Source organism: Apiospora phragmitis (assembly GCF_038363925.1).
Source record: "Apiospora phragmitis strain CBS 135458 chromosome Unknown utg000010l:1.0-9815664.0:1.0-9183399.0, whole genome shotgun sequence".
Classification (NCBI taxonomy): Eukaryota; Fungi; Ascomycota; class Sordariomycetes; order Amphisphaeriales; family Apiosporaceae; genus Apiospora; species Apiospora phragmitis.
The window spans coordinates 8,658,390-8,686,366 of NW_027117409.1; the positions used below are offsets into that span (position 1 = coordinate 8,658,390).

General features: G+C 52.0%; 8 protein-coding genes across 8 annotated transcripts; 3 read left to right on the forward strand and 5 right to left on the reverse strand.

Moving 5' to 3' along the window:
• Window positions 1-3,336: 3,336 nt before the first annotated feature.
• PG994_012402 (RNA polymerase II transcription factor SIII (Elongin) subunit A) lies at window positions 3,337-4,763 on the reverse strand (the record flags this gene model as incomplete). Its single annotated transcript, XM_066863811.1, has 2 exons — window positions 3,337-4,539; window positions 4,755-4,763. 2 exons carry the CDS (start codon window positions 4,761-4,763, stop codon window positions 3,337-3,339), a joined length of 1,212 nt encoding a protein of 403 aa, XP_066712921.1.
• Window positions 4,764-5,722: 959 nt separating this feature from the next.
• PG994_012403 (Rec8 like protein-domain-containing protein) lies at window positions 5,723-7,691 on the reverse strand (the record flags this gene model as incomplete). Its single annotated transcript, XM_066863812.1, has 2 exons — window positions 5,723-7,372; window positions 7,428-7,691. 2 exons carry the CDS (start codon window positions 7,689-7,691, stop codon window positions 5,723-5,725), a joined length of 1,914 nt encoding a protein of 637 aa, XP_066712922.1.
• A 2,333-nt stretch (window positions 7,692-10,024) lies between these two features.
• PG994_012404 (calcium-transporting P-type ATPase) lies at window positions 10,025-13,394 on the forward strand (the record flags this gene model as incomplete). The annotated part of the gene is made up of 4 exons (XM_066863813.1): window positions 10,025-10,198; window positions 10,267-12,720; window positions 12,768-12,801; window positions 12,859-13,394. 4 exons carry the CDS (start codon window positions 10,025-10,027, stop codon window positions 13,392-13,394), a joined length of 3,198 nt encoding a protein of 1,065 aa, XP_066712923.1.
• A 475-nt stretch (window positions 13,395-13,869) lies between these two features.
• PG994_012405 (uncharacterized protein) lies at window positions 13,870-14,640 on the reverse strand (the record flags this gene model as incomplete). Its single annotated transcript, XM_066863814.1, has 3 exons — window positions 13,870-14,152; window positions 14,257-14,375; window positions 14,500-14,640. 3 exons carry the CDS (start codon window positions 14,638-14,640, stop codon window positions 13,870-13,872), a joined length of 543 nt encoding a protein of 180 aa, XP_066712924.1.
• A 904-nt stretch (window positions 14,641-15,544) lies between these two features.
• Window positions 15,545-16,774, forward strand: PG994_012406 (uncharacterized protein; the record flags this gene model as incomplete). Its single annotated transcript, XM_066863815.1, has 3 exons — window positions 15,545-15,567; window positions 15,628-16,693; window positions 16,751-16,774. 3 exons carry the CDS (start codon window positions 15,545-15,547, stop codon window positions 16,772-16,774), a joined length of 1,113 nt encoding a protein of 370 aa, XP_066712925.1.
• A 2,176-nt stretch (window positions 16,775-18,950) lies between these two features.
• PG994_012407 (uncharacterized protein) lies at window positions 18,951-22,038 on the reverse strand (the record flags this gene model as incomplete). Its single annotated transcript, XM_066863816.1, has 5 exons — window positions 18,951-19,088; window positions 19,150-19,757; window positions 19,786-21,487; window positions 21,557-21,783; window positions 21,984-22,038. The coding sequence occupies 5 exons, from the start codon at window positions 22,036-22,038 to the stop codon at window positions 18,951-18,953; spliced, it is 2,730 nt and encodes a 909-aa protein (XP_066712926.1).
• Window positions 22,039-23,685: 1,647 nt separating this feature from the next.
• PG994_012408 (ATP synthase F1) lies at window positions 23,686-24,864 on the forward strand (the record flags this gene model as incomplete). The annotated part of the gene is made up of 2 exons (XM_066863817.1): window positions 23,686-23,750; window positions 23,970-24,864. 2 exons carry the CDS (start codon window positions 23,686-23,688, stop codon window positions 24,862-24,864), a joined length of 960 nt encoding a protein of 319 aa, XP_066712927.1.
• Window positions 24,865-25,670: 806 nt separating this feature from the next.
• PG994_012409 (uncharacterized protein) lies at window positions 25,671-27,323 on the reverse strand (the record flags this gene model as incomplete). Its single annotated transcript, XM_066863818.1, has 1 exon — window positions 25,671-27,323. The coding sequence occupies one exon, from the start codon at window positions 27,321-27,323 to the stop codon at window positions 25,671-25,673; it is 1,653 nt and encodes a 550-aa protein (XP_066712928.1).
• Window positions 27,324-27,977: the final 654 nt, after the last annotated feature.

Here is a 27,977-nt window from a genome sequence, read left to right on the forward strand (position 1 = left end):
GCGCTGCCTTCCGCCTTCCGCCGTTTCGATCATCAAGCAAACCAAACGAACTCATACATAACTCACACCGTCTCTCTCTTTTCTATTCATAACCTTGCGGCGGCACAACCATTTCCTTAAGCGTCTCTTCTCTCGACCTTCTTCTACAGAACCCCCCATCGTCAGTCCTTCGCAGCAACCGTCACCATGCTTATCAAGTAAGTCGGAGCTACCCCGCCAAGATCGCCTCAGCTGCATTACGTGCGCGCCTTATTCTCAGACAAACAGGCCCGCAGAGCTCGTGGATATGTAGTGTAGTGTGTGTGTACTGACATTTGTCGACCCCAAAGGGTCCGTACCCTCACGGGCAAGGAGATCGAGCTCGACATCGAAGCCGACTACAAGGTTTCCCAGATCAAGGAAAAGGTGGAAGAGAAGGAAGGCATCCCGCCCGTCCAGCAGCGCCTCATCTTCGGTGGCAAGCAAATGTAAGATGGCCCTCTCTGTCCTCCCATCTGCGCGGGTCACATTGCGCGCCTGCCTCCGATGTGCTTTTGCCCTGCGATCCTCCAACATCTCGGCGGTGTTTACATATGTGACTAACCTACCACGATCTCTACTCCCAGGACCGACGACAAGACGGCATCAGACTACCAACTCGAGGGCGGCGCAACACTACATCTGGTTCTGGCTCTTAGAGGAGGACGATAAACTGTCACTGGCCCGTAAAGCATCCCCCGAAACCACTCCCGGCGAACACATGAAAACAGAGCCACAGGCGCTTATGTATATGGAAAGGCCTCATCGTTCAGATGCTATGTCCGTCGCAACCCCTGCTTGCTGCTGATGTAGGCAGAAGAGCATACAGGCTCTGACTTCACGGGCTTGTTGAAGTTCAGTAAAGGGGCAGCGCTTCTCGCTTTCTGCAGGAGCAGGGGGCAGGTTTTTCCAGACAAATGGAGGATTAGCAGAATAATTCACTATCTTCTTCGGGCGTTCAAGGCGTCAATTTCAGAATATGCTTTCGAATAGAAATGTTTGCAACTTGCCGGCAATGAAGCGGCACCACAGTCTGTCTGTCCTTACACCGAGTCGCCCGACGGATTCCGATGTCAAAAAGACACAGGTGAAGCTGTTTGGGCAGGCGTCTCGTAGAAAACGTCATGTGCTTGTGCCAAAATATCACGGAGGGGGGAGGGGGCCAACTTTGTGTGCTGATACTAGACCACCTCCCTTCGAAACTGTATGTGCAATGTATTCAGGATCTCGCCAGCTATCTCAAAAGGCGTATGACGGTATTCAGTGACGCCTTAAATTTACATGTTTGTACAAGTTCAAGTTCTACACGGCTCACATGCACGCACAACAGTACACTCAGCCATGAGTCCATCTATCAGTAGGTACTTAGGCAGAGGGAGTCTTATGTATTCTAAAAGTCTCGGGCACTGGGTGATAAAATATTCATCTTACTTGTGATTTGGTCACGCTACTGCTTGCTTTCCTAGCTCCCAATCTCTGACTCTTGTTTCCATACTTGCAAGATAATGGTACACTTTTGGGGTCGTAGTAGGAGCAGCCACCCATTAATCTACAAAGCACTCGCATAGTGATAGTCTGACTTAAAAGCAGAGACAGAGGATCGGCAACTTGAACTGACACGACAAGAGCTCTCCTTTGTTTGCTCAGTGCCTGGTGTGTGGAGAGCGATGTGCACACCCCTTTTCATATACACCGGTATCACTAACCCGTCTCCGTCCAGTTTCAGTGGCCAATTCGAGACCATCTTCTCAATAGCACAACTCACTGATATACTACATACTACTTACATATTAACAATCCAAGCACCCCATCTTTCACTTTGTATTCAACGAACTCATTTCCCCTGGCGGTGGCTTGCTACTACCTTCTTTATCTACCAGGCCTATTTAGATACGGGCCCGATTGTGCCCAGAGGATTATTATGCGGCAGTCTTGGCGTACAAACGCGTACAAAGTATCAATCACTGACTATTAGAGAAACACATATGCAAGTCGTAGGGCGTAACTATTGTATTCAAGGCGCATCTCAGATCTCGGGTTGGATTGCTTGTGGTTACGGATGCCCCAGAAATAGTATACACGGTAACTGAAGTCTCCAAACACTACAGATATCCTAAATGAAAAAGGAACAAGATCGTCATCCCTTAGATTGATGCCCCTCGAGTCAACGTCGTCCCTTTGCCAAGAGAAGGAGGGACAGGAGAAGGAGATGGAAGGGAGTAGTCCAAACCATTTTCACCTCTTACTGAGAGCTCTAATACGAATCACCCAGTGATATCCGTTGTTTACTTATCCATTGATCCATCAGTAACTATGTAATAAACCAAGATACCTGGCTTCTTTCGAGAAGTACTCCTAGATTAGAAGCCTCCCCCTATTCTTCCATTCCATTACGACCCCCTTCGACCCACTATCCTGATTTGGGGTAAGTATATATGCTATGACTACAAATGAGCTGGGTACTGATCTCCAACGGCCGAGTTGAGACAACAGCCAAGATCGTGGTTCTGGTAGGCTGGATAGACTCGAAGATTGTGTAGGGATAATCGGCTTCCTCTATGAATACGTCCCTTCGAACCAACAGAAACGTCTGACCATTGTAGAAACGCAAGGCAAGCATATCAGCCATAGGCCGAAAAAGAGGCCTGTATCTTCAAAATCTGCCAGAGAACCAGAGATGGACGACGAAGGCCAGTTTATTTTTAATTCTTTTTAAATTTAAACCAGTCTTTCAGCCTAATGGAGTGGTTCAAAGCAATGCCGGCTAGTCCTTCATAATAGCCTGTCTTTATGAAGCCTGCTTATGGATCCGAGTAGACGAAAGCAAGGGTGTAAGGCAAACACGGTATCCCTAAGACCTAGTAACTGAAATATTCTCGGTATTGAAGATGCGGAGTGGGTTCTGATGTAGTAAATACGGCATCGAAAGTCACTATGGGGCAAAGTAGAGCTGCAGATGCGTGTACCACTCCTGAAATTGCAAAGACGCTTTATACCGGGACCCATGCTATGCTGATGTCTTATTATACAATCAAGGTTCTCGCGGGTATCTCGAGATGCCAGACCCAAATCACTTCGCCCTCCCAAAGACCTAACCACTCTCCCTGCTTACTTATGCATATGAACTCTCTGTGTGACACAAATCCCAAAATGTTGCCATTGAACGCCTGACTGACCTATCTTATCTTCCTGAAGAACTGAGAACCAAAATTACCGATAAACCACAAACGAAGAGCATTGCCCAGAAATCCCATCCACTGTCACTGAGCGTCTCGTTTCTACGGGGAAGAGGTGGCAGGACAATCTCGCATAGCGCCCCTAGTTTGGCCGACGAGCTTTAGCCTTCGGCTGCATGAAGACGCCCACGGGCTTCCTCTTCCGAGGAGGCATCGAGGACTTGAGGGGAGGGCTGGCGGCCTCTGCCTTCATCGGGGGGCTTGAAGGCGGAGATGACGCTTCCCTTTTGCTCGCCGGTGCTTGGCGGACCTGTGACTCAACGCGGCGCACGTTGGACAAAACGCCGCTTCGTTTTCCAGGCAGAAGGGGTCTTGATGCCTGTGGAGCGGGTCTGCTGCTCCGCTCCGGCTTGCTGGGCTCGTCGAATATCGCTTCCAAGTCGTCCTCGCCCAGTAGACCGCCGCCACCGCCTCCATCTCCGAAGACGTCGTCGTCGTCATTTTCATCCAGATCGGAATCTGACACAATCGTGGGCTGCTTGCCCGATTTGATACTGCGTAGCCGCGCTTCTGCTTCTTCTAGACTCTTGCCTCCGAAATCACGGTCCGGGAAGTTCCGTTTCAACGTCGGGGGTTGTATTTTCAGAGATGGCTGTGCCTTGATCCGTTGCTCGTTGACCATGCCCTGGGGCGCGTGCTTGATCTGACCCTTATTGACTCTGAGAGCGTTGGTCGGGGTCGCAATTTTGTTACGGTTATGTATCTCCTTCGCCTCACGCTTGACCTTGCGCATCAGACTTTGTGCTGTGGACACCTTGGTACGCGTGCCACTGGTGAATCGCAGCTCTCCCGTGTCGTTACTCCCTCCTCTTCGCCCGGTAGCCCCCTTCTTATCCCCCGTGAATCTGGAATCCTTGGGCGGCTGCGGCAGCTTACGGCGGTCGAAAGTCACGATCGAGCTCGTGTTGGCCTGCTTCTTCGCATTGATGCCGGCAAAGGCGTTTCGTAGTTTCTCCGCGGCTTCGGCCTTGTTCTTCGTGTCTATCCGGCTGTACTTGGCGTAGACCCGGTGCCAGAGCTGAGGTCTCGAAGGTTTGAGGTTCTCCTTCTCATGGAGAGTAGGAAACTCCCGCTTGATCAAGCGCAGCCATACCTCTTCGTTGTGTTCCTCGAGATGAGGGGAGGCTTCTTCGATGGCGCGCAGTTGCGAGGCTGAGTCGATACGCAGGAGTATGGGGCGAATGAGATCGTAGTGTGCCGAGCCAATGTCTCTGATATCTTGAGTTTTGTTAGCAGAGGTAACGGCGCCGTGAGCATGACTATCGCCCCTGCAGTTTTGGATTGTCTTGAGACATGGCTGTACGCTGGTGTGTAGAGTGATGTAACTGCAGAGATATTGCAGCTGGCATTGATGGAAGGAAGGAGGGGATCAGATGGTAAGATCAGCGTGGAATCATGGAGATAGAACGATGAATGGGGGTTGCGTTAGAGACAGCATGATACCTCAGGTAACTGCATGTACTCGGCAAGAAACAGCAAATCCGAGCGATGAATACATACCTCGAACATTTTTGATACACACCGCAGTGCACAAGTCAACAAGGGATTTGACCATTTTGCTCTAAAGGTGCCTCAGATCGTAGGAGCTCGGTGTCGAATTATCGCTACTTGGATATCGAGGTGCTTGGCTATATAGGCGTAAGACTGACTAAGGATCGTCGGGCGGTTCTAGCATAAACAGCTAATCGACTCCAGAATGGCTTCGTATATAAAGTAGGTGGTTTAGTAAATCAGGGGTTGGTGACGGTAACCAATGCAAAACAGCGGACTATAGAGCGAAAAGCGAAAATGGGTGGCATGGCTTGCTGATATCGGAGATGGCTCACAAGAAGAAGCCTCGTTGTGTTTGATGACAGAGTGAAGTTCCCTGGGACGTCCAAGTTTAGAATGGGAGTTGATTGTGCCCCATTATTAGCCGCCCCTCCACTAAACTTACAGGAGGCTCCCCCAAAAGCCCCAAAAGTAGCATTATCTGACGCATCCGGCTAGGCCAGAAGGATGTTTCTCCTGCTATAGCAAAGGACATGGGATATGCATGTGATGTCAGGGCGCATCAGTTTGATTGTCCAAGGACTCGCATTCCACTATGGAGTATATCTCAAAAGACACTAACTAACAGCTTCAGTCAAAGTTCTGCTGTATAGAAAAAGGCCAACACTAATCTACTAATCGTCCTGACATGGACGCTTGCTTCACTAGAAGCCCCCCTCCGCTATGAACAATCCACACAATGAACCCCTTCGCAAGATTGATTTTGATGACCAGAAGACCCCCAGCAGTTTGTTGGTATCTCCCCGTCTTCCCGAACTCCACAAACGCCACCCTGCCGTGGTGCGATGATATAACCAGAGGAATATCGCAATAAAGTGCCAATAAGTAATGTGTACATGAACCGTCAAGCTCGTCGAATCACCCGCTACAATGCCGTACGCCTCGCATAGTCGTAATGATAACCATCAAACGCCTGCTTATGCTGCTGCCGCCACTGCTCGAGATGATCCCGCTATCGCAGACTCTGGCTGTGTCATCTGTTCCTCCTCTTGGCTTGCAATCTCACCTCCGGCCTCTCGCTCCGCCCAGGCACCCCACAGTCCACGCTTGCCGCGCACTCGGATCGGCCCACCCAGGACGCCTTCCTTCTGTTCCACCTTGATTGCGTCCTTTGTTGCAAGGACCAAGCACTCAAAGAACATCTTGGTCGCATCTGCCTTAGTCGTCCGGTTTTCGGGTAGGAGGTCTTGGAACACGACTGAAGTCCTTGTCCGCTGCTCCTCGCTCTTAGCAACCTCCGCTCCGAATAGCTCGCGGAGGACGTGAACAGCGTGCTTCGTCCCCATAGATACGGGACCGCTGTCGGCTGGGTGGACAATGGGCGCAGTGGTCTCGTCGAAAGCACGCATGGTACTTTCGTCGCGAGCGGCGTCATCCTCGTGCATGGCCATCCCTTCGTCGGCCGGGATTTGCAGAATGGTACCTTCTGGGCCAACACTCGGCTCGCCGAATCCTCCCTCGGGCATAGCCAAACCATCATCTTCTTCTAGCTCCAGGCGAGGGGACTTCGATGCGCCCTGCTCTTCTTCGCCCATATCCGCAACGCCACTATCGCGCTTTCGCTTTAGGTCGGCGGCGGGCCGAATGGCTTCGATAGAAAGCAATCCTCTCAGCTCCGGTGCCCAGGGTTTGCTACGGGCATCGCCCATGATATTAGAAACGAAGCTCCCGCTGCTCTTCATCTCCAGAAGAGCCAGGAAATAGGGATCTCGCGGGATGAAGTTTGGTGTCTTGAGGATATTGGATCGGTCTTGCTGCTGCTCCTTGATGTGGGTACTTGTGAGCTGAGTGGCAGCGTCGAGACCGAAGACCTTGCGCTTCTTCGCCGACTTTCGCTGCTGTTGGGGCTCTTGTATCTCGGTCTCTTGTCCAGGTTCGTAGATGCTGATGTTATGCATCCGGGTCCACTCTTCAACGTCTCTGGCAGTATTCTCGTCGATGTCCGAAAGCGGGGATTCAGAAATACGTGCACGGCTAGGAAGACCGGCACCGCCAACTTCCGGCATGGCCGACTCGTCACCAATGTTAAATTGAAAGTCACCCTCCATCGGAATATCACCATCATCATCAGCGATTCTGATGCCGCCTTCACCAAGGTCCATTGCCGTCGAGGCATCGCCCTTCTGAAGGCCAAAATCAGCTTCACTGAAGACATCATCTTCGATTGAACGAGCAGCGGGAGCATCTCGGCCCATTTCGATGCTCATCTCCTTGCGGGGCTGCTCGTCATCGTCTCCGAAGTCCAGTACCAGGTCGAGATCGTCGTTGTCGATGATTGCAGGGCCATCGTCGATATTCATATCATCTATTTCAAGAAACTGGCTATTGTTGAAGTCTTCTTGCAAGTTGATGTTTTGGTTGCTCGGACGCCCGCGACCTCGCCCCTGTACCTGAGAGCTACTTTGTGTCGCCTCAACGTCCATTTGCGCCAACAACCAGTCGGCATTCGGAGGAGGCAGGATTCCCAAGTTATCGGCAGGTATAATGCGATCAGGAAGCATCAGTGCTTCACGGTTAGGTAAAGGGAGGTTCTCGGGAATATCATTATTGCCAGTAGAGCGGAAAGCCTTAAAAGTTCAGGTTAGTTGGTCAGTCAGTAACGGGATTCTGAGTATTACGTACCATCTTGATTTTCAAGAGGGCCTCGTTGCAATCGTCAAGGAGATATCGCGCCTTGCGACTGTAGATTCGGACCACACCAAGCAGCAGATGGCCGCTGAGTCGCAGAGCCATGGGGGCCTGGTTTGGGTCGATGATGTCTTCGACATTCTTTTGAAGATTGGTCTGTAGAATACTGGACTTGTTGAGTCTACGTTCTAAGTTGGCTGACAGCCAGACACGGGCGAGAGGCCCGGTCTTCTGCAGCAACGTCTCGGAATAGAACATTGCGACCGCGACAGAGACGGCGACGGGCTATTCAAAACAAGAGATGGGAGGGCAGATTAGAGGAATATTTCAACATGAAAGGCAACAAGCAATGACGACAGATGCGACAGCGCGTCGACGCGGGCAATGGAGGGGTGAAGTGCGTGGCGGTGATGAATGCTGGAGGTGGAGTGTAAACAAGTGCTCAAGCGCGTTGCAGCTGTTGACTGGGGGAGTGGAAAAATCGCGTAGGGGCGGCGGATCAACGGTTGCTTCCTCGCTTTTGGGAGTCGGTCAGGCGCGCGAGCTTGGCGGGAGGCAGAAACAGCGCGCGATTGTCGGCTTCAGCCGATGCGAAAGAATTCGGCACTGGATAATGCAATTGTAGAAGCGATCGCGACGAGAGTGAATTAGGCGACCGACGGGTAACGTAACGTGGTGTAAAGCGATGAAATGGGCAGGAGTTTGAGAATTGGGAGAGAGGACGGAGAGCAGAGCAGGTAGATGGAGGGGGACGGACGACCTGGGCTTGCGCGGTGTTAGTGTGGCTGCAGTACTTGGTACCCAGACTCTCCCAGAGCAGAGCAGAGCAGAGCAGAGCAGAGCGAGAAGGGTGTGCAGGCAGACGGTGAATGAGTGAGTCCAAAAAAATCCAGTGGCTGGACCTTGGCACTTGGGGGCCATCATCCCGATTCCCAGTCGTGTTCTTGATCGCACGAGCCACATTATGGGGAGATTGAGCCAAACCACAAGTCCTGATTGGGTCGAGTGGCTCGATAGCGGAGCATGATTTCATCAAGGGTAGCTCTATTCCCTGCATACGGACTAGCTTGTCGCAAGTATTCATCACGGGTGTGAATAATTGTGTGGCTGGTAAAAGTTCAAGCATTCAAGCATTGGTATGCGCTTCTGTTCGTTTCATACCCGGCTTGCCGGCATACAGCTGCTCAACGTTCCAGTACACAATGCTATGTATTCAGGGACCAGATACTCCGTACACGGGCCAACCGGGCTGGATTATGTCATGTAGCTTACCGACTTAGCTGAATATAGGTGCATACATGTAGGTAGGAGATGGCCAATTCGGCTACCCGTCTTCCGTGTGCGTCAAGAATCAAGGATGCTACCTATAGAGTATTTCTTAGGTAGTATGTTGAGGCTGTACGGATACTCAGGCATGTCATCGTTTAAGTACCAACCTACTGACCACTTACACACCTTGGGCAATGCTCGAGCTTAATTCAACCACGCGTTGACTTACAACACCCTGAGGAAACATTCCGTCATGGGTGGGCGAGACACATGCCCTCTATCACATTACCTAGCTCTTGCCAACTCCGTACACCGAATTCAATTTAAACAGCCATAACTACAAATGTACTTACAAAGGCAGGCTCCTATATCATCGTTACCGTTGCCGAATGGTCCGGTATTCTCAGCCGACCAATAGGTATGAGTCGCGGACTGTTATTCTAACTGCGTTCCTGCCCACTACTTCCCCGGTTGTGGGCATACAAGCGAGATATGACTTCGAATTACTGCAGAACATACGCCAATGCAAGTCTCCAGATATTACGTGGCCGTTGAGATTGCAAGTACATAGTTAGGAGGTATGCATCTATGTTCTGCATATTTCTGTTGACATCGAGCAGTATTCTTTACTGACCTAAGCATTGCTACTGCTTTGGGTGCATATTTGGGTACCTGCATGTCCTGGTTTTCCCTTGGCTTGTACTCCGTACCATCAACTGCGATTCCGTCTGTCTGGGATTTTTCCATCGGCGAATGACACTCTGGACTTTTCTGCATGGTCTCCTTTCAGCCTCATTGGTGTTCCTATGTGCAATGTGCAAGGGTTAGGGGGGCATTTTTAGCGTCAATCTCCCGAGCCAAGCAGCCAGATTGAGAAGTACCCAGGTGGCGTCAGAAATCCGGGACCTTAACCAGTCGCAGGGGAAACGGACGGAGTAAAGAGTGCAGCTTATTAAACTTCCCGCATAACGGAGGCGACACGTCCACGCTTCACAAAAAGGCATCTCCATTTGGGCCGAGTACAACCAACGCTTAATCAATCGGCGAAAACAAAGCCTGTCCGTCTGTCCGTCTGTCTAGAGAGACTGCCAAATACTTCATTTTCGACGTAGCCATTATGATGTGAATAACGAGAGCCACACTTCCTCCTTCCTTTTGAACCCCCTGCATTGACTTATTTGGCTTCAACCTTCTCTGTCAGTGGAGCTTAGCAACGATCAGCTTGGCTCTCTGCATCGTCTCCGTCATCTTCGTCGGCTGCCTTTTCCGCCCCATGAATTATTGCGCTGCGACGAGATCGCAGTCCTTCCACATCGGCCAAGATGCCTCCCTGGCCATTCAACAAAACCGACGAAGGCGGCATCCCGCTTCTGCCCGTCTCGGTCCCTAGCATTACAGGCGGCGATCGAAGTTACGATGATAATGAAGACGACCATGCCGGTAGGTCACAGACAAGAAGACCAGGGCACGCAAGGACTACCTCGGCCCAGTCGCGGGTAAGTGGTTACATTGTCTTTCTTCCTTCCTTCCCAAGCGACCTGACGTTAACCCATCCTGTTTGCAGACAGTGGCAGACCAATACTCTTCCATGACCGCGAGCGAAACCGCAGCACGACTACAGACTTCCCTCAAGCATGGCTTAACCCCCGTCGAGGCTCTGTCCAGACTACGTGACTATGGAGCGAACGAAATTCCACAGGAGGACCCCGAACCGCTGTGGCTGCGATTTATCAAACAATTTCAAGAGCCGCTTATTATTTTACTTTTGGTATCCGCTCTGGCGTCGGTGGTAGTAGGGAATACGGATGACGCTGTCAGTATCACTGTGGCAGTTACCATTGTTGTCACCGTCGGATTTGTCCAAGAATACCGATCCGAGAAGTCCATTGAAGCTTTGAACCATCTCGTTCCAAATCACGCCCATCTGGTACGATCACACATCGCGAAATCTGGTGCTAATGGTAAGACCTCTGTTTGGCCCGCAGTCGGAAGTGAAGACGCTCCCCGGGAAGATGGAGATCTCGGCGCATCCACTCCTATGGAGGAGCTTTCCGAAGCAGCTTCGTCCAAGGTCATGGCCGCGACATTGGTACCTGGAGATTTGGTCTTATTCACCACTGGCGATCGCATCCCTGCCGATATACGAGTCACCCATGCCTCGGACCTGACAATCGACGAATCGAATCTCACGGGCGAGAATGAGCCCGTGAAGGTCACGGCGCAGTCACGGCTCAAGAACGTACAATCGGCACAATTTGGCGACTATAGTAACCAGCGACTGCCTAGCCCTGCGGCGCTCTCGCCCTCATTTTATAACGATGCATCCAGGGCGGAGCCAGCAAAGGAGGGCGTGCACAACATTGCGCATATGGGAACGTTGGTGAAATCTGGACACGGGCAAGGCATTGTCTTTGCGACTGGGGGTGACACTCATTTTGGCACGATTGCTGCGAGCGTGTCGGGCACCGAAAGCCCACGATCACCGCTTCAGCTGTCCATGGACGAACTCGGCTCCCAACTCAGCAAGATCTCGTTCGTTATCATCGGCTTGATTTCCATTGTTGGTTGGTTGCAAGGAAAGAAGATCCTTGAAATCTTCACGATTTCTATCTCCCTTGCTGTGGCTGCCATCCCGGAAGGCCTGCCTATTATCGTAACTGTCACCCTTGCACTCGGCGTCCACAGAATGGCTAAATACAATGCGATTGTGCGAAAGATGCCCAGTGTCGAAACTCTTGGATCGGTCAATGTTGTATGCTCGGATAAGACGGGCACCTTGACGATGAATCACATGACGAGCTCAAGAATGTGGTATTTTGGAAAGAAAGAAGCGATTGACGTTGAATCGGATGACGAGTTGACTGAGAAGAGCCCAGATGCGGCGGCACTCAAGATACTTCGAATCGGGAATATCGCCAACAATGCACGTCTATCCCATCATGGGGGTCCCAAGACAGCATTTGCGGACAGCCAGCACAAAGACCCCACCCATTCACGCTGGGTCGGTCAGCCTACTGATGTTGCTATGCTTGATCTTCTAGACAGGTTTAAGGAGCACGACGCCAGGGAGTCCACAGGTCCGCGCACTTCTGAGACCCCTTTCAGCTCGGAACGGAAGTGGATGGGCGTTGTCATTGGAGCCGAAAATGCGCACCACGATAAGGAATATGCGTACATGAAGGGTGCCATCGACAAAATCCTCGACGCGTGTGATTCCTACATGGCAGCTGACGGGCGCGAGTTCGTCCTGGACGCAGCCCGCCGTCGTGAAGCGACCGAGGCAGTGGAGCGTATGGCCGAGAAGGGTCTGCGTGTTTTGGCCTTCGCCAGTGGTCCGGTCTCATCCAAGTCGCACAGATCAAAGCCGAGCTTCAATGCTAACTCACGAAGCAATACGCCTGCAAGCCGTGACAGGAGCGAGAGCCCTGCCGTGCCCAACAGCGAGGAGCTCTTCAAAGGTCTCACATTCGCGGGTCTTGTAGGAATGAGTGACCCGCCCAGGCCTGGCGTTGCCAGATCGATTCGCAGATTGATGCGTGGTGGCGTCAAAGTCATCATGATCACCGGAGACTCGAGCACCACCGCCCTTGCCATTGGAAGACAACTGGGAATGCACATTGCTACCGAAAGAGAAGCCTCGGCCGGCCAAGCGGTCGTCAAACCCGTACTTCAAGGAGATGAAGTCGACGCCATGTCCGAGCATGAGCTCGCGTCGGCCATGCAGACGACCACCATCTTCGCCCGAACCAACCCTGAACATAAGCTTAAAATCATACAAGCGCTGCAATCGCGCGGCAACATTGTGGCGATGACGGGCGATGGTGTCAATGACGCGCCTGCGTTGAAGAAGGCAGATATTGGTATTTCGATGGGTATGCACGGCACAGACGTCGCCAAGGAAGCCTCAGATATGATCCTAACGGATGACGATTTCTCAACCATCCTGCATGCCATCGAGCAGGGTAAGGGCATCTTCAGCAACATCCAGAACTTCATCACATTCCAGCTCAGTACCTCTGTCGCCGGCTTGTCATTGGTGTTCCTCTGTACTTGCCTGGGGTTCAGGTCACCCTGAACGCCATGCAGATTCTCTGGATCAGTAAGTCGACCCACATAACTACGTGAAAACAACTGCTCAATACTAACTTGGTGGCAGACATTATCATGGACGGCCCGCCGGCTCAGTCGCTTGGTGTCGAGAAAGTCGATAAGGACGTCATGTCTCGACCGCCTCGCTCCCGAAGCGAGCCGGTCCTGACCCGGAACCTGCTCTTGCGCGTCATGACGCAGGCGGCCATCATCATGGTCGGCACCATGATCATCTACACGCGCGAGATGCTGTCGGACGGCGAGGTGACGCGCCGCGACACGACCATGACCTTCACCTGCTTCGTGCTCTTCGACATGTTCAACGCGCTCAGCTGCCGGTCCGAGAGCAAGTCGCTGCTGCGGGGCGAGGTGGGCCTGTTCTCGAACACGCTGTTCAACTGGGCCGTCGCGCTCAGCATCGCGGGCCAGCTGCTCGTTATCTACTTCCCCTGGCTCCAGGAGGTCTTCCAGACCGAGGCCCTCGGCTTCTGGGACCTGGCGCGGCTCTTCATGCTGTGCAGTACCGTGTTCTGGGCGGACGAGGCGCGGAAGTGGTACAAGTACGGGAAGAAGCGGCTCGGGGGGTATAGCCAGGCTGTTTGATTTACGATAAGTACTTAAAATATCTGGTAAACCAGCTCTCCTTCCCGGGGGAGGACGAGGTCCGCACAGTGTGCGTGTGTGGCCTGCATTGCCATGCGTCATGTATAGCGCTGTATTATTTGTTCGTTGTATAGGTACAATGAAGGGGAACACTGGCCCAATCTCGCATGGAGTGTACATACATAGAGACGAACCCCTTTATAGAGTTGGAAATATTATTGTCAGCATGCAACAGGGTTCACCAGAGCTTGGCGTTGGACATAGCTCGGCCCCTTTTAATTCGTCAAAGTTCCCTTCATAGTCATGACACATGAACAGTATAGCGAATTAACTCTCTAATATCTCCAGCTTGGCTGTGAGGTAGATAAGATCCCCCTTGGATCTATTCCAGCTCGACGTTCATGCACAATAATCTCAAATACCCCTTCAAAGCTCGGCCTCTTAGGGCAAACACTTTCAAAGCGTTATCTGGCATCTACTCCATCAGCTTCTCAACTCGCGCGCGCACCTTTTGCTCTCCTTGCATAAGCGGTATGCCGCCTGCTTGTGCTTGGGCTTGTGCTTGGGCCTGTTCGGCCATTGCGGCTCCTTCCTGGCATTGCTGGAGCCTCTCGGCGTAGACCGAGCTGATGGCGAGCTGGAATGCTTCCGTGTCCTGCTTCATGGAGGCGACTACTTGCACCATAGCTTCTTCGCAAGCCATCTTCTTCGTGATTGCTCTTTCAAGCCGCTCTAGCAACTCCCGGACATGAGTTTCCCTGCCAGACAAAAGTGTATGATTGGTTAGCCACCACTTCGTGGAAATAGTTTTGTGAGAGGGCATCAAGGGTTTCAACCAGGAGAGATATAGATAGAACCTCACCGTTTGTGTTGCTCCCCCTCGAAGCGTTGGGTGAAGCGCTCCTCCAAGTCGGCCAGCTTGTCGGCATGGTCTTGCTGCTTTTCCACTCTGATGTCCTCGAAACTATATCTCAGACTTGCCTGTTGCCATTAGTTTTCGCCTCTAGACGAAGAAGGAGAAAGAGGAAGAAGAGTAACGAAAGGGGAGGTTGCATGGTGAAGTATTGTCTTCCCCCCTCCTCCTCTCCCGAGGATGTGGACTCACGATATTGTTCATGGTCTCGATCGAGGTGTCGTTCAGCTTCGGAGGTGCCAGACTGGTAACGTCGACCACGGTAGTAGCCGCGTCGACATCTCCATCGGGATCAGAGAGGGACTTTCTCGGAGCGCGCTCAGGAGGGGCCATGGTGAAGACTTGTCGCTTGATGTTACCTCGAGCAAGAAGTTGTGGAATTGGAACTAACTTGAGTGCCCTGGGTGGGAATGAGAAGTGACTTTGTGATATTTGTGATATGTACCACTTTTGTTATGACATCTATTGCTCGAGAACAGGTTGCTGTTCAATGGGAGGTGACAGCAGCCAATATTGAGATTTGTACATATTTGTAAATCTATCGCGTTAATGCTACCTAGCATGTTCATGAGAGGCACGCAAGTCTCCTTGCAAAATGCAACCAAAGGAAAGAGCAGACAGGAGTTGAGTGCTTCCCCACATCTCGTGCCTTCCATCTATCGCCCTCCCTCAAATAAGTCCTATCATGGAGGGAGCCTTAACCTTTCGAGTTTTTGGGCGAGACCTCGTGTATCTCGACATATACTTACGTAAAATAGGAAGTCAGTGGCAGCAGGGAGTCGTCATTGAGATGGAGGCGAAATGATATTCCTCCCATGCCAAACATGAACGGGACAATACGCAACCCTCTATCTATATACACTCACAGGTAGAAGATCTTATAACCATCCCCAAAGCAGGCCTGGGTTCAGTTGATGCCATCACGACAAGCATGCCGTGATTCTCTGTGATTGGCTGGGACTCAGAGTAGGAGACGAACAAGCTGCTTGCTTGCTTGATAGGGGGGTCCTGCCTGGTCGCAGTGAAGGCGCAGGGATGCTAAGGTACAAGTGGGCCCGCCAAGCAGACAAGCGCGCCTTGCCGCGATTAATAAAATTCTTATCAGTCCCGACCAGATTAGATTTCCAAAAATATTTCCCAAAGTCCAACAGCAAAAAGAAGCCCCACCAAAGCAATCGCTACCGCTTTCTAAGACTCGAGAGAGACGAAAGCAGTCGGCTGCTACTGATCGATTGCAATGGGTCTCGCCGGGACAAAGACGTAAGATGATCCTGGCCAATTGCGAAGAAGAGGACGGAGAAGCTGACATGACCTTTAAAGGCGCCAGAAGTTGGCCTTCGACCCCAACAACACCAAATGGAGTCGAGATGAGACGACCTTCGGCCAGAAGATCCTGCGATCTCACGGCTGGGAGCCAGGTCAATTCCTCGGTGCCCAGAACGCCTCGCACGCCGACCTGCACAGCGCCGCCAGCGCCGCCCCCATCAGGATCACCCTGAAGGACGACACCCTGGGGCTCGGCGCCAAAGTCCGCCAGAAGCAGAGCGACGAGTGCACCGGTCTCGATGTCTTCAAGGACCTTCTGGGGCGCCTGAACGGCAAATCCGACGACACCATCAAGAAGGAGCAGACCCTCCGCTCCGAAATCAAGACCAGCGCGTACGTGGAGCGCAAGTATGGCCTGATGCGCTTCGTCAAGGGCGGTCTGCTCGTGGGCGACCAAATGTCCGAATTGTTGAACAAGGAGGAAACGGCAAAGGAGGATCCAGTGAAGGAGGAATCCAAGGATCAAATATCACTGGCTCAGGTACCGACGCAAGAGGACGACGGAAGTTCCAAACCAAAGAAGGAGAAGAAGTCCAAGAAGCGGAAGGCAGAAGAGTCCGAAAGCCCAGAAGAGTCGGATGTGAAGAAGGAGAAAAAGAAGAAGAAGCGCACCAAGGATGAGTCTCCCGAAGAGCCTGCCGCCAGCGGTTCGACGCACGAGGATGAGCACAAAGCGAAAAAGGAGAAGAAGTCCAAGAAATCGAAGGCGGAGGAGACTCCTGTAGTAGACGATGAGGAGAAGAGCAAGAGCAAGAGTAAGAAAAGCAAGAAGCGGAAGAATGCGGCAGTTGACGAGGCCGACGACGTGTCCGAAGAAGCCAGCGACTCCAAGAAAAAGCAAAAGAAAGAGAAGAAGGAGAAGAAGCGGAAACAACAGGACACCACTGAACCTTCGAGTGAGGACGCTATCACCACAGACGTTACGGTGGCCTCCACGCCCACCGCAACTCCAGCTGAATCTGGCACTTCAACGCCTCAGGCGCTGTCGACCCGTCACTTTGTGCGCTCGCGGAATATCGCATCTAAGAAAAAGGCATTGGATGCGACTGCCTTGGCCCAGGTAAGATCACTAACTATTCGTTTACAATGTTTCCGTCCTAAACTAATCATGTTGCAGATTTTCATGGTGAAGCCGGTATAGAAGTGTTGATAGCAAGCCTAGACATTAGACACATGATACCCGAATGAGAACGGTGATTTACAGATGCCTCGATTCCTTTCTGACTGCCATTTTCTTTCACCTTGAGTTCCTCTGCTTCCTCCTTGGCGGCAAAGGCAATACCGAGTAAAGGGTGCCCTCAAGATAGCCAAAAGCACTCTCTCTCAAGTCTACAGAATTGATATGAGTGCTTGAGAAGAAGAGGATTAAAATGTTGCACAAGCAGATATTTTTATGGCAACACCTACAGCCGCAGTACTAGTAGAGCCAGGGTCATTAGGATTAGTCGGTTCTGGGATAGGTAGTAGGGCGATGAGATGACTGCCCTATTAATCGTAATGCAGAGAAGCGATGGTGAGTCTGGGCAAGACAACATGACCCTCAGGAAAAGCGTACTTTTACATACCTAGTCAAGCAATGAATTGTCTATAACTAAGCACTACAAATTTCTTTAGATGTCAAGAGTGAAAGCAATCGTAGATATATCGCAAGCACCGGGACTCGCCGTTAGTTGTATCGCGGCGCATTTCATCACGCATCAGGCGAGATCTGAGAACATGTCTGTCGACTGCATAGTATCCTTTGAGCTGGATTCCTGAGGGGACGACAATCTTAGCATCTAAACCGAGACAAGGTAAGGGCAAGGAGGGGATGATACTTCTTATAACCTCAATATGACGGAAATCGATAGAAACCGCGGAGGCAAACGTGGTCATGGGCCGTACGGCCTTTCTCCGTGGTGACGATTACATGCCCCTATCATGTATTTACCGTGCATGGTTGGATATGGCTATATTGTTTCAATGTACAGACACAGACAATAAAGGTCCTTCCAGGGACGCTCGCTCCCCTACCGTGGCTACGGGTGCTCAAATGTATCTCTTGCGATTTGCCGCCGCAGCTTGAACAAGTATAGGAATTTATGTGGGCTGCGGATCCCCGTCATGATTGGGACTGTCGGCGAAGAACCCATAGATAGACACGTAGATAGGATTCAGGACCTCTGTAACACACAGTTGACGGCGTAGGCATTGGAGAAGATAATTGCGTCTCCGGTAGCTTCGAACTCAGGCTCGGCACTCGTCGCACCATGCGCTTGCTATGATTTCATGTTTGATTCATGGATGTCCTCGCCCTGGGTGTTCAAAGGATCTGAGAAGCTCCTCGAGCTCATATACAATTTCCGGGCTTGTGTGAGAACACAGCAAAATCACATTCCTCCGTTGGTCGAGACAGATGAACAATGTACATACGACTGATAAGTCGGCTGATGAGGCCTGATCCCCCAAGATATACGAGCTTCCCCTATTCCAGGTTTGTGGGGGCAAAATAGGGGTAGCTCGTGTATTTACCAAGACATGACACCTCAAAAATATCAAAGCCAATCCTCAGCTCTGGGCTTGTAGGTGTTGAATGAGTTCGCTATCTAAGCCATGTGTCGTTTTGTGTTTAGTGAGTGGTTATGGTTTAGAAGATATCGTATTGTACCGATATAATTTCTAGTTCCTGAACAATACGAACTACCCATATTTGCTTAGTTAATGCCATTTAAGCTAGGAGGAAGATTTATAACACTGATCAAGACAAAGCATCATTCATGTTGACAGGGGATTACTTTCACGAAGTCTCACAAACATATAAGCATTCAAAAAATCACAGGTAATAAGGACACTGATGTATATGATAATTTACGTCTTTTCATTGCTTCTATATGCAAGGTGGGAAAGGAAGACGGCCTATGAGATGACGGGTAAAGGTCGGATAATCAGCCAACCTCCAGACGAAACTCCCCTGATGCAACGCAAAGCAACGCAAACGCTTTGATGAATCAAAGGGCAGACAGGCCAAGTGAAGGCACACTACAGCTCGTCACGGCACCTGACAAGGCCACCAGAGGTGACCTCGTGGAATCGGTGCCCTGATGCTGAGTGGAGAGGGAGGGCCAAAAAGATTGCAGTAAGCCTAGAATCTGCTAGATCTGCTGGATCTGCTGAATCCTGCTAAACTATCTCTGGGTCTCTCCATCTTCGTGGACCGTTGGATATGCATGATGATGGTACAGATATACAATTAGAACATGGTTGCTTAAGTAATAGATGGGTGGGTGGTAGGTTCTGGTGAGAGGGGGAGCACAAGCAAAAGGAGTAAGCGCGGGTGCTTAGAACTCCCATTCGTCGTCTTGGATGGACTTGATGGCCCAGTTGAACTTCTCCCTCAGAGTCTTGGAGAAGAACTTCTCAATCGGGACCTCGAACTTCTTGCAGAAGACAACGGTCAAGCGGGGATCAATGTAGTTCTGTGGGACGAAGATTAGTACAATGTTATCACCAGGCGGGAGTTGGTATATTTCGGCTTACGATCTTGGAGGTACCCAGGGCAACCTCCTTGTTGCCCTCTCGATCGGCGGCAGCGATCTCCTGAGTGTGGATACGCTCATCGATCTTCTTGACCGCAGTCTCGTACTTCTCAACGGACGGGGACTTGCCCTCAGGCTCCACCTTCTTGGTCTTGGCCTCCTTCTTAAGCTGCTTCTCCAGCTCATCGACCTCCTTAAGTCTTGTCTTGAGCTCTTTTTCGGGCTGCGGCTTCTCACCATCGGCCTTGCGCTTCTCGTTCTCCTTCTCAAACTTCTTTGTCGTTTTGGTCCGTTGCTCCTCCACCAGGAACTCGATGTGATCCTGGATCCATTGCTCATCAAGTTCTTCATCAAGTGCAAAGTAATCGGCACCCTTCTTCTTCTTCTGCTTGGGGTCCACAGTTAACATCATAGCCTTGGTGCGCCACTTCTGGTACTTGAGCCCTTTGATACGGTCGTTCATCTTCTCCATCTGCGTTTCGTGGTTGGCACCAACGGTTCTCTTGTGGTTACACAGAATGGCCACTTCGCGGTTGGCTTTGTTGTAGACGGCGATCTTCTCAGCCATGGTCAGGTGCGTGTTGGCCTCCATTTTCTCCGAGCAGCTTGCTCATGGTATATGAAGCATTGTAGGTACGGAACACCTTGGCAGTCAAACCCTTCATGTACGTGGACAGATGCTTATTCAGTGATGAAGTCGTGAGCCGGTCGAAGATGTCGTCGCCTGCAGTCTTGGGTGGCTTCTTGAACATTTTTAGGTTCTTAAAGACCTGGCGCTCGACCTTTACCTCATCATAGTAACGAATACTGTCCTTGCCCAAGAAGTCGAAAATGACTGTGTCGGGTTCCCGTAATGTGATGTGCTCGTACTTGAGGGAACAACATCCGACAGTCTCAGCCTCGTTTTCGGTGTCCTTCTCGTTGCCGGCTCTGAGAGCAAGCTTATCGATCAAGTAGATGGCGGTAGCTCTTTGTCGATCGGCCATGACCTCTGCACGGAGGTCGCGGGTGTAATCTCTGCGAATCTTGTCGATATACTTCTTGAGTTCACGTGCTTTTTCAAACTTGTTGAAATCGGCCTGTCCCTTGACATCGCTGTTCGCGGCAAGCATGACATACTTGTACGCGCCGTTGATGTTCTCCTGCCACATAGCCAGCCAAGTGGCGGTCTTGTCGTGCTGGACTGCCTTCCACTTGTGGCCTGGCGGAGGCGCAGGCACCTTGGCCTCTTTGCCGATGTTGATAGTGATCTGTTCAGGCGCCACACGCAACTTGAGTCTACCGGTTTTGGGATGCTCGCCACGGCCACGGAATAGACTCGGAGGTTCGACTCGGAAGTTGCCAACCTTCTGGGTCCTTCCATCCCACTTGCAGAAGTTATAAGGCTTCTCGAGCTCTTTCTTAGCCTCGCTTTCAGCCTTTTTCTCCTCTTTGCTCCGGTTCTTCTTCATCTCGCTCTGTGCTTGCATATATTCAAAAATAGGCTTGAAGTCGAGCTTATCGAACTTTTTGATGTCAACCTTGTTTCCTTGTTTATCCTTAGCACCGCCAGTCTCGTCAACCACTTTCTTGAAGTCGTGGAAGAAATTACTCTGGAAAGTAGGGTTCTCCACGTGGTGAGGTTGATGGAGCATGCCGCCAAAGAAAGTCGCGACTTCTTCGGCATCTGGATGAAGGGTGACCGGTGTACCATCGTAGAGCAGTTTGACGTTCTTGGGCAAATGCTCATACGGCGGAGGAAACATGACTCCATTGTGTTCGAGGGTCTCCCACTTGGTAGAATCGTCCTCCTTCTTGGGCGCGTTCCACCATTCGAACTCTTCTTCATCGCCTTCCGCGGGCTCCTCGCTTTCCTCCTTCTTGGCTTTCGCGCCCTTCTTGGTAGCAGGGGCGGCGGCCTTGCCCTTGGCGGTAGTGGCGGCTTTGCCCTTGGTCGGAGCTGCAGCCTTGCCCTTAGCAGGTGCAGGTTTCACCTTCTTGCGAATGGGTGCATCTGAATCCGATTCTTCCTTCTTGACACCATTCGTTTTGCTCTTGGTAGTGCCGTTAGACTGTCGCTTCTTACCCTTGGCACTGGCAAGAGGGGCGTCCGAGTCAGATTCGTCCTTGACAGCCTTCTTTTTCGGTGTAGGCTTCTTGGCATCTTTTGCTGCGGCTTTCTCGATGTCCTTCTTCTTCTGGGCAAGTTGCATGTGCAGAGGCTTGTCGTCATCGTCTGAGTCCATACCCAACATGTCATTCTTGCTAGCCTTGGGCGGCAATTTCGAATTTCGCTTGGTCAGGGGAACATCGTCATCGGAGTCGTCTGAGACCGCCGTCTTCTTTTTTTGGCGCTTGAGCTAAAAACAGGTCAGTCGGGATCCAAGGCTTGATGCAACTGTGTGGATGAACAAAGAGCAGGTACATACCATGGGTTGGTCATCACTGTCAGAATCGTCTTTGTAGCTGGGTTTTTGGCTGATTGATGTTCGTGCCTTCCGCTTGTGACCATTGACCGCAGGACTGTCTACATCCATCGCATCGCCATCGTGGACGGGACCATGGCGGATGGACACCGGGGCCGCCAATGGAGTTCCTTTTGAATCGCCTTTGTCCATGGCCTTGTCTTCCGACTTCGAGATGGTATCTGCCGAGACTAAAAGAAAAGAAAATTAGTCTGATTCGCGAGGCACCATCGTGGAATGGTTCGAACGGGGCCAGCCAAAGTGTAGGTCGCGTAGATGGGTCGGTTCGAGGGTTGCGAGGTGAAGTGGTTGGAGCCGCGGGTGACCGCATCGTGGGCAGTCGCATTACGCGATCTGAACTGGATCCAATAAAGTTCGGGGAAATACTTACGCTTGCCATTGGGGCGTGCCAACGGCATGTCGTCGTCAGATAGATCGGAAGACATGATGCTGGTGGTTGGGCGGATTTGTCGCGTCGTGTAGATTCGTCGTTGTGCTTGAGAGGTCTGCGTAACCAGGCTGCCTTCTCTAGGGAGCTGGCGTATTAGTCCTCGAAAGCCGATGATGGAGTTGGTAGTGAGTGCTGAAAGGCTGGCGTCAAAGGTGGCAACCGTAAGAGGCCAACCGGCAAATTTTCAACACAGGCCTTGGAGCCAACGGTTATTCCAGAGTCCTCGTTGGGTAAACATCCACGGGGAGTTCGAAGGTCGAAAAGAGAAAAGGTGAATCGACGGTTGTTAGCCTAGATTGGGGTGAATTGTTGATCGATTGTCCATTTAAAACCGGGTTTTCTTGCTACGGAAGCCAACCGAGTCTATAGGAGAATGGAGAGTAAAAATCGAAAGAGAGAGAGAAAGGGAAGAGGGAAAGTGCGGCTCACTGCGACTACCGGGGGGGAGAAAAGAAGAAGAGAAGCCTTACCCGAGTCTGGACTTGCGAGAGGCAGTTGTCGCTAGGTTCGCCCCGGTGGTGAGATTAGTGGGGAGTGGATGGTTGATGCAGGTGGAATACTGCAAGAGAAAAGGCCAGTAGAATTTAGAAAGACTGTCTGACGGCTCCGCGCTTTTCAGCATCAAGATTATCCACTTTGTATCGTACCTAGCCACATTACTTACTCGCTACGTTCGGTCATGGATGAGGTATGGGAAAAAGTGATTATCACAAAATCGAATGCAGCAAATAGGTATCAGTATTTTTATTAGGTATCTCTCATAAGGGCAGGTTCTATTGTACATAAGTAATTGACTGCATAAAGTGGTGTATCGAGCTTCTGGAAGCGCGAGTCGGCAACTTCAGGCCAATGAGAGGAGGCCCGGCGGGTGGGAAGGAAGAATGTGGCTGTTCTTCGACAAAGAATTGTCAGTGACATGACATGAGAGCGAGCAAGGAGCACTTGGAGCGCGGCATCCACTCCGCCGCAAGGGAAGAAAAAAATATTGCTAGGTTAGTGTCTGTAGGGGGAATGGCTGGGCTGAATAAGTGGGCTCTCTGGTTGCTACTTTCGATGCAAGTGAGAGAGAGGCAGCGTGAGCGTGAGAAAGCAAGGTAAGCACGCAGGCAGCGCAGGCAGCATGGGAGGAATGAGTGGTCTCTTTCCGCTTACGTTAACACCGAGAGCAACCAAAGCCTGCGACAGAACCAGAACAATGGAGAGGCACAGGAAAGGAAGGGAGGGAGGCGTACGGGTATCAGAAAAATCAAAAGGGACCACCAGCCGTCACATAATCTGCGAACAGGTGGCAAGATCGCGGTGGAGAAGCGATCCCATCGGATAAACGTTGATTGGGATAGTGGCTGGTGAAGCCGTCCGGCAGTGGCTTCACAAAAACCTCACCTACTGGGTACTTACGGAAGCTTGGTCGGAAAGAGTTAGGCCCGTGCCGAAAATTGACGAGAGGGAAAATGGAGCTTTGCCTGGTAGCAGCGAGACAAGTAGACAGTTGAGCCCGAATTGAACCGACTCCAAGTTAATCAATCCATTCAACCACCCTCCATCGACCAAGACCAATTGATCGCGAGGAGCATCCGTGGTCAACCGTGTCACCGCTGAGATTCGAACCCGGGACACCAATTACCTTCTAATCCCCTCCACGATGCTTTCGAGGGCGGCAAGACCGGCTTTGCGCGCTGGAGCCGTAGCTGCGGCTATTCCTGCTCGGTACGTCGGACATTTCCTGGGTGGTGTCAATTTGGAGCGAAAGAGTTTGGGAAGAAGACAATTGCTTGCCAAGGGCTTTGGACCGAGAGATGCACCTCGTTTGACCAAAGGGTCCGGTCCGGGGGTGAAGATGATGACAATTGATCGTGGAGCTTGGGGTTGCGGGTTTGAGTTACATATCGAATAATTGAAAAAGCTGACACTATTTCGCTCGCGCAGCACTGCCAACAATGCGGCCACCTACGCTACCCTGCGAGAGATTGAGGGTCGTCTCAAGTCGATTCGCAACATCGAGAAGATCACCAAGACCATGAAGATTGTCGCCTCCACCAAGCTGACCCGCGCCCAACGAGCCATGAACGACGCCCAGAAGTACGGTGCCGCTTCCAACCAGGTCTACGAGGCTGCCGAGACCAAGCCCCTCGAGGCCGAGGAGAAGAAGCCTCTCTACATCGTCTGCAGTTCCGACAAGGGTCTTTGCGGTGGTGTCCACTCCGGTCTGTCGCGATGGGTCCGCCGCAACGTTGCCCACGGCGAGGCCGACCTCGTCGTCATCGGCGAGAAGTCCCGTTCCCAGTTGGGCCGTACCAACAACCAGGACATTGTCCTGAGCTTCGCTGGTGTTGGAAAGGACGTCCCTACCTTCGCCGATGCCCAGGCCATTGCCGACCAGATTGTCCAGCTCCAGACCCAGTACTCCGGCATCAAGATTCTCTACAACAAGTTCATCAACGCCACCAGCTACGAGCCCACCATTATCGAGGCTTTCTCTGAGGAATCCATCGCTGCCTCTCCCAACTTCTCGGCCTTCGAGGTCGATGAGGAGCTCATCCCCAATATGCGCGAGTACGCTCTTGCCAACTCTCTGTACTGGGCTCTGGCCGAGGGTCACGCTTGCGAGATCTCTGCCCGTCGCAACGCCATGGATGTAAGTCTTCCTTCGGTTTGTGTCCATGTTAGATTCAGTATTGACAAAATTTTACAGAATGCCTCCAAGAACGCTGGTGAGATGATCAACAAGTACCAGATTCTGTTCAACCGAACCCGTCAAGCCGTCATTACGGGAGAACTGGTCGAGATTATCACTGGTGCCACGGCCTCCGCGGACATGTAAATTGCTGCTTGAAGCGACAAGATAGAGAGATGGGAGGGGAGCGGTTCGCACGCATAATTCCCTTTGTAACAAGTACCCTAGGCCCTCCGTGTACCAAAGCCTCAATAAACTATTTCTGAACTTCTGACCCTTGCTTCCTCTCATCCCTTTTCTGAATTGTGTATGCGATACGAATGCTGATGCAATATCGCTAGATAAGAGCATCAAAAGTCTGGCCATCCTTGCGGGTATTTCTTCGATGCTCCATCTCGAGACAATTAACACTTCAGTTATGAGAACCTTCTCATATGAGTGCGCGATTCCTCGCAGGTGCGGAGTTGTGGTTCCCGCCCCTATTGCTGATGCGTTTACGTGACTTTAGTTCCCGTAACGGGTTCGAGGTAGGAGAGTCAGCAATGGGATAGATGGCTACCCTATTGTAGCGATTTCTGTCTGCGACAATCACAGATGGAATACGGTTCAATTTTTGGGGTTTTTTTCTATTTCTGGGCCTAGACTAATTTCACTATGCCTGGCAACAAATGCAGTAAGTACAGCCATGCCTGCTAGATAATAGGTACGAATATTCCCCTCTTCCCCAAGCCATACATCACGTACAACCAACCATATCCGAGACTTCCTTCCTAGCATTCCTTGGAGAAGGGGGGACGGTGGGAGCGGGTTCAGTATAACCCCTTAACCATATCAAGTCGACAACTCTGCTTCACCTGCCCGCCAGCCATCTCGTTGACAACCCCTACCCAGGAAGGCAAGGGCCATCAACGGATTTCCCTGTCGTCATCGTCGCCATCGTGTCCATCGAGCCGCTACAGCGGCGGGTAGTTATTGTTGTTGTTATGTCCCCGGTGTTGTCTACTTGCCCTCTCCTCATCCATGTCTTCGTCCTCGGTTTCGTCCTCGTCCACGGTTTCGTCGGCGTCCTCGGTTTCGTCGGCGTCCTCGGTCTCGTCGTGCTGTACGAGGGGGTTATACATGCGAGAGGGAGCGAGAGCGGAAGCGGGAGCGGGCCCTTGACCGAGGTACTGCAGTGGCGGTAGAGGAATGCCACGCCCCGCCGTCGCCACTGGCCTTCGGTATGACGACGGTGGTGGCGGTGGTGCAGCAGTAGCAGCAGCAGCGTCCGCCATCTCCCATGGCTCTCGCTGCGGCAATGGCTGTGACAAAAGCCATGATGATGGTGTATCAGCAGAAAAAGGAGCAGCAGCAGCAGCAGAAGCACGTTCTCCCTGCGATGGCAGCGACTCAGGGTGGTCTGCGGCGCGATGAAAGCCGTGTCCAGAAGGGGCGGCGCTGTAGCTACTAGCATGGTCTCCATAGCCTGGAGTATTATGGTGGTCGTGGCCAGGAAGGTAGTAGCCGTGCTGCGGGCGTTGCTGCGGGCGTTGCTGCGGGAGCGGCGGCTGGGCGGCGGCGACGTCACTAAGCATCTCAAGGCCGTCTCTGTTACCGTACCGATAAGTATCGTAATAGTCGGCACTTGCGTGCCGAAAGTTATAGGTGCTATGACCGTTGTGGCGATTGTCGTTGTCTGCAACGGTAGGTCGCCCGTAAGGATAAGCGATGCTGTGTTGTTCTGTTGCTGGTTGGGGAGGAGGAGGAGGAGCATAGTCGGTGTTCCGGTCTCTATTACCTTCCGCCCTTTCGGTGAGGCGCAGGGATCCGAGTCTACTCTCCAACGCCAAGATGCTCCGCGACGGCAAGGGAAGGATACGCCCGGGCCGGGGCTGTGGTTGTCCGTCCGCGAAGTAGGTGAACCGCATCCGATCCCATTCGGCCTCGGAGGGCGGCTGCACGACCGCGGAGCTCCACCTGGCCATGGGGTACGGAGACCAGTAAGATGGGCCGGCTAGCCGGTCGTCCGCGTTCTCGCGTCTTCGGAAGGGGGGATGAACCAGTGATGGTAATCTGGCGTCTTCTGGGGTTGCGCGCATGGGCGGTTGACGTGGGCTTGGCCAGTCCCGGATCCTGGCTTGTCGTTGTCGTCTCCTTTCTTCTCTTCTACGCTCGGCCCTGGTCCTGGCCTTGGCGCTCTGCTTCTGCGTCTCATCCTGGTCATCATCACCCATATGCTCATCCTCGGTAGGGGAGGAGGAGGCGTCGGCGTCGTTGGCGGGGTCGTGCTGGTTTCGTTCCGCCCTTGAAGAAAGGGGCGTTGGTTGATGATATGCCGCGTACACAGTAGACAACGGATACTCATGTCTCGGGTGCTGCAGCCCCCTCTGTTGCTGACTCTCTCTCAGACGCCGCCGCTCTGCCTGATGTCGCCTGAGCAGCAGTGCCTGTATACGCCGAGCCTGCCCCAGACGCTGTTGCTCTCTCTCTTGCTGGTCCTCCAGCCGCTGCAGTTCCAGCCGCTGCGGCGCATTTGGCCGGCCGACGAAATCCGGGATGTTGAAATCCCCGTTCCCACGATCCTCATGGTCACTGCCATCGCTACTTTTTGAGTCCTTCTCATCCATGTTGAGCCGGACAAGCACAAGGACCCCCGATGATAGTGGTAAAGGAGGAAGGGTAAGAAGAAAGGAGGGATTAGGAAAACTGGCAGATTTTTCTTATATGCTTTTTCCGTTTCCTCAGGGGAGTGGGGTGTGCCGTCCTGGGCAGAACCTTGATAAAGACTTACTCTGAGTATTTATTGTTGCCGTCGCACAGTCAGGCATTTGGCACCTGAAAGGTGGGTGGTTCGTTAAGGGAGAAACTATGTCAATGTTGTTTAGTGGAAGTTTCTATCTGCTACTCTGCATATCTAGTCATCACCGACATACTATGTATCGATACAGGCGTCTCGCATTGACTTGGTCTCACCGAGAGTGTTCTTTTGAAATAGCCAACTACCAGTGACTCGAAGAGAGCATACAAACACATCCGCGTCTATTCGATTCGAAGCCCAGCACCGCATTACCCAAAGCGGAGACTCACGTAACACTGTCACCTCCATCCCTATAGAACCTTCCGCGGATGCTATAAAGTATAAGTAGGTCGCGATAAGGGCTACCCACACACTTCACAGCCAATTTTGCCCTGCCCTGATCGGATGCCCTACACAGATGAGTTGAGAGGGAACCTGGGTGGGCGTCTGGTGGGTTGAGGACTACGGTGGGATAAGGGCCGAG